Genomic DNA, 8,497 nt, shown 5'->3' with positions numbered 1-8,497 from the left:
CAAACAAGCAGAATGAAAGACACAGCCAGATTTCAAGCTTGTACAGAGATTTGTGAGTGCATGTGTTAAATTTTTCTTCTTGCTGGAGACAAATTGCAGCACAGACTGAGTGTCTGAGCCAGGATCAGACACCAAAAGAAAAGATGGGGGAGGCCAGACCTGCATTTCCACCAGAACTGGCAGGAACCCCGCGTGTTTGAAATACCAGGCTCTCATATCCAGCTTGTTTGTCTACTTTTCTATTTTCATCTTCTTTTCATCAACACAGTATCTTGGCATATACATCCCATCCTTGTTGATCCTCAACTATAATTTTTGTTTTCCCCGTGACTTCATGTTCCTGTAAGTTACTCTGTGTTTTGTGGACAATGATAAATTATTTCAAAATTAAACAGAGCTGATGCATCTGCTGTTGTTTATAATTTGCGATGCCTCCACTGCACTGCACTCAAATCTTAATAGTCTCTGTGTGACCGAAAGATGGGAGCCTTTGCTGTCTGAAACCACTAAACCATTTTTAAAGTGTTTGTCAGCAAGTTTAGTGGAGTCAAATTAGATTAAAAAAAAAAGGGCAAAGGGCGGTCAAAAATCATACTGTTCTGTCAGTCTGATCTATTAAGTGGTTTCCTACCCACTTTACTGTGCCATAAGGTAGTTTTTCTTAAGAAAAAAAGCAAATCTTCCCTTTGGTCATCTTAATTCAAATTCAAAGGACAGACAGATAATGGGGCAAAATGACTGAGCGGCAATCGTGGTTGATTATAGTCATCCTCCTTTGTAATAAAACTGATGTTCTGATGTTAGCATTTAGCTGAAAATGACAGCTGTGTCCTAGTACAGGCCTTTAGCATTCAAATGTGTACTTCATACTAATTCTCTAATGTGTTTGGTATGGATTTTTGGTTGCTTTACCCTTGCATGCTTTTATTTTGAAATGTAGTAACTTACGTCCAACCTACATCTCCTCTAATCAATGCAATGAATTACATCTCCCTTGTCTGGCACTTTAAAGAATGGAGACAGGAGGCCAAAACAGGGGGTCACAGGCACAGCAGAGCAAAGGGGACGGAGCTAAATGAACATCAAGGAAATGTGGGACTGGGAAACTGTGGGGTTGCTCTTTGGAACCAGGGCTAGACATGGAGGGGGAGCCAGACCCAGCAGTAACAGTTGATTTACAGTTTAAAAAAGACCCAAATGAAGCTAATAAAGATATCTTTAGCAAATTCCTGGAATGGTTTCTATAGTATTTGTGTTAAGGCTGCGAGCCATGGGCACAATATATTGTTTGACTACCAATTGTGTTCTGTGCAGTTCTGGTTTTGATATTGTAGTGGCAATTCCTTTACTTTTGTATGATCAAACGTCCCACAACTTAAAGTCCACAAGCCACTGCTGCACTGAGGTAATATTTCGTACGCAGGCAAAAGAAGTCCATTGTCCAAACCTTTTAGTTGAGAGTTTTGGTTTTGGTTTATTTATCCATTTGGCAAGCAATAACAAGATCCTTCCTACTGCTTCTCCTGCTCTGGTAAAAAAAAAAAAAAAAAAAAAAAAACCATAGGCCCACCCCAATGCATGCTGGTCCTATACCAGTCTCTTTATTTATAGAAACAAAATGGCCCTACAGCTCTTACTGACTAATTTAACAAAATAACAACAAACAAAACAAATCATTTAAAACAAAATATTAACCGACAAATAAACCCCAAAATATAAGTAAACTAACAACAAACTTTAACTAATTTCAAAAATAAGAACAAAAACAAAAATAAAGAACAAATAGCTCCAACACTCCGGCCCCTAATTGTGCATACAATCACAATTACTTTAAAGTCCCAAAAGGAGGAGCTATTCCCTTAAACAAATCCTTAATTTTCATTGAGGATTTTCTTCACGATGAGGCTTCCAGTAGCAAAATAAGTTTTGTCACTGGCCTTTCCAAAACACTGGTCCTTGTTTGTAGTCTCACAGAACGCACCAAGCCTTTTGCATCCTGGTTTACATTTAAGACTTTCGCCATCATCCATGATCCTCTTGGAGCTGTAGCGTCTGCAATTAAAACAACATCTCCAGGTATAAGACATCTTTTAGTCCTCATCCATTTTTGTCTTTCTTGCATCAAAGGTAGGTACTCAGAAAGCCATCTCTTCCAGAACAACTCTGCCATGTACTGTACCTGTTTCCACCTTTTCCTGACATGCAAATCACTTGGATGAAACAGTCCTGGTGGAAAAACTGGTTTATTTTTCAGCAACAACAAGTGATTGGGTGTCAGTGCTTCAAGATCATTTGAGTCATCTGAAACTTTAGTAATGGGTCTGTCGTTCATTATAGCTTCAACCTCACAGAAGACTGTGTGGAGTCCTTCATCATCCAGAACTTGCTCCTTAAGAACTGAGGCTAAAATATTCTTTACTGAACGAATGAGACGCTCCCACACACCGCCTTGGTGAGAAGCTGCTGGGATGTTGAAGTTCCATTTCATGCCATCCTGAACAAAAGCCTTTTGAATTTTGGCATGGTCCAGCTCAGTCAAACTTTCAACTCTCGAGTCGCCCCAACAAAATTTGTAGCATTATCAGATCTGATGGTCGAAACTGGGCCTCGTCTACAGATGAACCTCCTCACAGCATTTATACAAGAGTCTGTATCAAGTGTACATGCAATCTCCAGATGTACTGCACGACTGGTGAAACAAGTAAAAAGAACTCCATACCTTTTAAGGAGACTTCGTCCTCTTTTAACACTTATAGGTCCAAAATAGTCCACTCCAACATTTGTGAATGGGGCTATGTCTGGCAGGACTCTCTCTTCAGGCAGATCCGCCATCTTTTGTTCAACAAACTTTCCTCTGTTGCGTCTACACGTGACACAACGAGAGATGATTTTCCTGGCAGCAGAATTTGCATTTAGTATCCAGTAATTTTGTCTTAGTTTTGACAGCATGTGTGCTCTTCCTGCATGTCCCAACCTTTGATGGATATGGCGTAAAATCAGTGTTGACACATGCATATCTTTTGTCAAAATTACAGGATGCTTTAATTCCATAGGCATGGCTGCTTTGTTCAATCGGCCACCCACTCTGAGGATTCCTGCATCCAACACTGGATCAAGTTTGTAGAGCCAATTTCCCTTAGAGACTCCTTTGAGGCCATTGCGGATTAAAGCCATTTCAGTCGTAAATTTCTGTTGTTGTGCATATTGAAGAATAGCTTGTTCTGCCTTTGCCAAGTCTTCTGGAGTCAGATTTCCTTTCTTCAAAGTGGTCTTAAATCTTTCCATTCTTATCTCCACTTCTTTCGGACCTTCCGGATCATTCTTATTCAAACCTGCAGCAAGCAACTCTTTCCTCTTCTGTGCCAACAACACCAAGACCTCTTTCATCTTTAAAAGCCAGGCTACAGAGATTTTAAGTTTTGCCCAAGACGAGAAGTAGAGGATAAAATAGCTGGTAGGATTTTGTAATTCTCTCACAATGGCATTCATTGTCAGGTCCCTTTTGACCTCTGGGTCATCTGCAGAAATTACACTGTACTCCACATCCAGTTTAGGCCATTCCTTTTCTGACTCATAGAGAAATTCTGGCCCTTTTATCCATCTCCTACATTTGAGGAGATCCCCAGCTCTCATACCTCTGGATGCGTCATCTGCAGGATTCTCCTTAGAAGAAACGTATCTCCACTGATTCACATCTGTTGCTTCCCGAATAACAGCAATTCTGTTTGCAACAAAAGTATTGAATCTTCTGGTTTCATTGGAGATGTATTTCAGTACTGTTGTACTATCAGTCCAAAAAACTGATTTTTCCCAACCTGACTTGCAGCTCCTTTTGCAGAAGCCTGTCTACCCGAACTGCAAGAACTGCAGCCGTCAATTCCAACCTGGGAATTGTAGTTTGCTTGAGAGGAGCAACTCTAGCCTTTCCCAGGATAAAAGCAACATGCGTGACGTTATTCTTTTCCAACTTTAAATATGACACCGTTCCATACCCATCTTGACTTGCATCAGAAAAATGATGAAGTTGTGCCCTATCTGGTCTTCCAAAGCAATTTGGTTTAATGCAACGTTCCACTTTAAACTTTGAAATCAGCTGGAGATCCTCCAGCCAATCACGCCACCGCTGGGAAAGAGAGTGGGGAATAACTTCATCCCACTTCAAATTTTGTCGGCAAAGCTCTTGTAGCAACAGTTTAGCTGGCATACTGAAGGGAGACAAGATTCCCAAAGGATCATACAGTGAGCTAACCACAGACAAAATTCCCCTTCTGGTTGTTGGACGGTCCTGCAGGGAGGTTCTGAACTGGAACTTGTCTGTTGCTATGCACCACTGTAAACCCAGTGCTCTCTCAACTGGAAGTTGATCTGTGTCCAAATCCAGATCCTTAATTTCCTTTGCTCTTCTTTCCTCTGGGATTGACATGAGCACTGTGCGACTGTTGCTGATCCATTTTGAAAGCTTAAATCCTCCTTTAGCGCAGATATCTGTCAGCCTCTTCACCATGTGCACTGCCTCCTCTTCTGAAGCAACAGATTTCAAACAATCATCCACATAAAAGTTTCTTTTGACTGTATCAACCACTTCAGCTGGAAACTGTTGTGCATTATCATCTGCAGTTCTCTGTAGAGCATAATTTGCACAACTTGGCAAAGATACAGCTCCAAACAAATGCACTTTCATCCTGCATTCCTGTGCAGACCTTGAAGTGTTGCCATGTTGCCACCACAGGAAACGGAGAAAGTTGACATGTTTTTCTGAGACGTGAACTTGGTGAAACATGGAATCAATGTCCGCCATTAATGCAACAGGCTCTTGTCTAAATCTGATCAGAACCCCAACCAGCGAGTTTGTGAGATCAGGTCCCTGTAGAAGCTGACTGTTCAATGATGCTCCTTTATAAGTTGTTCCACAGTCAAATACAACTCTTAATTTGCCCTTTGTGGGATGATACACTCCATGATGAGGGATGTACCACACCTTTCCATCATCTTTGTGCAACTCATCTACAGGCACAAACTCGGCATATCCTCGTTCAAGCATGTTGTTTACACATTTAGTGTATTCATCCTTATAATGAGTATCCCTTTCGAATCTCCGTCTGAGACTCTGGAGACGCTGCTCCGCAACACAGAGGTTATTTGGCAAACTGGAACCTTCTCTCCTGAAAGGCAAATCAATGTGATAATGATTTCCAATAAGCTTTATTGAACTACTAACAATATCCATGAAACACAGATCCTCTCTAGACATTTCAGTCTGCTCCTCTGATGATCTTTCATTAAAATCATGATTGTACTGTTTAATCAACATGTCTTCAAGACGCTCAACAGAAATCCTATTGGCTGTTACAGCAGTGCAGTTGGTTTTATTTCCACTGTTACTTCCAGTGTGCAGGGGACCATTTATGACCCAGCCAACTTTTGTTTTTACAGCATAAGGTCCACCTCCCACACTGTTTATCACCTTCCATGGCTCCAAAACATTGGAAGCATCAGTGCCTATCAGTAGCTCCACATCTGCATTAACGTTGTACAGTTTAACAGGTTTAAGATGAGGCCACTGATCGATGTCGCTTTGCTGGGGAATATTAACTGTAGAAACTGGCATAGTCTTTTGAGTCAAAACATCTGGCAATGGCATGAAATCATTTGCTTCCAAACCAGACACTTCCAAACCAGACAGAACTTGTGTACTAACAATCTTATCTTGACTCATTGTTCTCAAAAAGATATTGGTCTTTTTACCTTTTACATTCAGCCTTTTTGCCAAAGTTTCTGTACAGAATGTATCTGAACATCCAGGATCCAAAAACGCATAAGTTTGCACAATTTTATTACTCTTTTGGCTCTTAACTTGAACTGGAACTATAGAAAAAATTGCATCAACTTCATGACCAGCCCCAATATACCCACATGTCTGAGTGGTTGCAGTTGAAAAGTTGACATTAGAGTTTGTCCTCTGTTGAGTTTGTTCCGAAGACGCACCTGGATCCTTTCGCTCTATATGAAGAACCCCTGGGTGCCTTTGGTGACACACGTCGCAATCCAAACGACTCCTACAGTCTTTGCTTGTGTGACCAACTTTTAAACAACCAAAACAAATTCCCCTTTCCTTGATAAAAGTCAACTTATCCTGATGCGTTTTAGCTTTAAACTGCTTACAATTCTCTAGTAAATGGTTGCTGTGTGAACAAAACAAACAACTATGCAGAACGGCGGAAGTTGTTCTGCTTCCAGTTGATTGAGTTTTGATTCCTGGCACTGTACTGACATTAGTGGCAAAACTACTTCCCTTTTTTCTTTGCTTGGTAGAACTTGAAGCTTTAAAGCTGCTTCCAGATTGTGAGTCTTGTATGTTGCCAAACACTGGATCTGATGCTACTTTTACCTGTTTTATTATAAAGGTAACCAGATCAGTGAATACTGCTCTGTAACCATTTTGTTCCTGCAGTTCATAGGCAACAACTCTCCATTTTTCCCTCAATTTGTATGGAAGTTTCATAACAACCATTCTCATATTTGAGGGCAAATCCAACTCCTTCATATAAACAACTTGCTGCATTAGATTCGAACATCCTTGAAGAAAAAGAGAGAATGACTGTAGACCTTTCACATCCTCACTTTTAATAGGTACCCAACTCACAATCCTCTCCATATATGCAGAGGCAATTTTATTTTCGTTCCCAAAATGTTCTTCAAGAAGATCTTTGGCTGTGGAATAGCCCTGCTCAGGAGGTAAGTGCTGACAACTATGCACCAAATCCCTAGGCTGCCCCCTAGTGAACTGCTCTAAAAAATGCAAACAGTCGCTCCAGTTATCAGTTTTAGCTTCCACTCCATTTTCAAAGGCATTCATAAATGATCTGTACTGTAAAGGGTCTCCATCAAACACAGGGATGTTTCTGGCAGGGAGGACAGAAGATAAGTTTTGTTTTACAAGCAAAGTAGTGATGTCATTTTGTTTTTGCATAATATTTACAATCTCCTTCGTGCAATTCCCAGTCAAAGTAGGAGACTGAGGCTGTGTTTGCTGCCTCACTTGAGCTGAATCATCAACCTGATGTTGGGTTTGACTTTGTCTAGGTACGATTACTTGTGATTCAGATGCAGAATTTATACCAGAGTAATCTCTTGATGTTGGAACAAATGTATCGGCACAAGGATTTAAACTAGGCGCTTCTTGTACGTGCCCTCTTTCAAAATAAGAGTTCATTCCATCAGAATGCTCAGAGCTGCAAACTGAATTTATTTTTAAGACACGAAGCTTTGCATTAGTGGCTGCCAGCTCTGTTTCCAAGGATAATGTCTCCTTTTCTTTTCTCAGTTTCTCCTTTTCTTTTCTCAGTTTTTCCTCTTGCGCTTCGATAGAATGTTTTTTCTTTAATGCAGCCAGTCGCTCCATGAGCGCTGCCTTGTCAGCCGCAGCTTTAATGCATGCGGAAGATGTTGATGAAATTCGACTTTGCTGTGACAAGGTTTTTGAAGGTGGTTTTACACTTGAGATATTAGAGACACTGTCTTCAGGTTTTATTTCATCCAAACTTTCAACAGCTTTATCATTGCGAACAGTATTGTTTTGTTCAGTATACGGCTCGCCCGCCTCCTGCAACCAAACCTTTACTTTGTCCATAAAAACAGAGAATGCTGTCACCTTCGACTGAAAATGTGCAACTTGCCTTTTCACTTCATCTTCTGGCAGTGGCAAACTTAAAAAGGATTCTTGCAAAGCGTTTGCATCTTGATAGCATTTAATAAACTTCCCAAATTCAGAAGACACTTCCTTAACGTTTTCATGTGAGGTCATTAAAGCGGAAATTTTCCCCATGTACTTAGATGCTTGCTTACACATTGAACTGCGCTTTTCTTGGCATGTCTTTATATACAAATCCAAACCTTTTGGCGTAAATTTAACGCTTCTTTTCTCTGCTTGCATCTCAGTGTCATCCTCTCGTTTACTCTTAATATCCGACATTTTTATTGTCCTCTTGGATTATTTCAAACTTTATAAAGATGCACAGCACACTGAGAGTCCATAGCCTAAAGTACAAACATGACATCCATTTACCTGCCTTTTGCAGCGGACAAACATTTCCACAGAGGGCGTTGGCATGTTTCAATTAGCGATCCAATTATGCACCAATTTAGTACGTCAAAACTCAGTTCATCAGTCTTTGTAGTGAAATTATGTCTTTAAACTCCAATAGTTTCACCGTTTTCCTTTACGGCTTAAACAATATTATCACTCACCAGCTTTGACGAACGAGTGACATGTTGATCCAGGCTTCAACATCAAATCCGTCTGGATTACTCACCAGACGATCCAATAACTTTTATTCGAGTTCGACGGTGATCCTTGAAATCCTTATATCCATTAATGAAGGATTATTCCTTTGTCCACGGGAAGGTTTTTTACTTTGTGTAGTGGCAATTCCTTTACTTTTGTATGATCAAACGTCCCACAACTTAAAGTCCACAAGCCACTGCTGCACTGAGGTAA

At 40.5% G+C, this 8,497-nt stretch overlaps 1 protein-coding gene across 1 annotated transcript; it reads right to left on the bottom strand.

The window, feature by feature from the left end:
* Nucleotides 1-3,175: 3,175 nt before the first annotated feature.
* Nucleotides 3,176-8,211, bottom strand: LOC146671527 (uncharacterized). The gene is made up of 2 exons (XM_085405193.1): nucleotides 7,050-8,211; nucleotides 3,176-3,206 (listed from the first exon to the last, which is right to left on the bottom strand). Exons 1-2 carry the CDS (start codon nucleotides 7,970-7,972, stop codon nucleotides 3,176-3,178), a joined length of 954 nt encoding a protein of 317 aa, XP_085261319.1. The 5' UTR covers nucleotides 7,973-8,211.
* Nucleotides 8,212-8,497: the final 286 nt, after the last annotated feature.

This window comes from Rhamphochromis longiceps, linkage group LG4 (genome assembly GCF_057381845.1).
Source record: "Rhamphochromis longiceps isolate RC_006_pf linkage group LG4, R_longiceps_female_GT1.1, whole genome shotgun sequence".
In the NCBI taxonomy this organism is placed as follows: domain Eukaryota; kingdom Metazoa; phylum Chordata; class Actinopteri; order Cichliformes; family Cichlidae; genus Rhamphochromis; species Rhamphochromis longiceps.
This window is presented reverse-complemented; position numbering and strand designations above follow the sequence as displayed.

Coding starts and splice junctions, on each gene's coding strand:
- LOC146671527 (XM_085405193.1), bottom strand. CDS start 7,972: ATGTCGGATATTAAGAGTAAACGAGAGGATGACACTGAGATGCAAGCA. Junction 3,207..7,049: donor ACCCAACATCAGGTTGATGA/TTCAGCTCAAGT, acceptor AAGCTATTCTTC/AATATGCACAACAACAGAAA.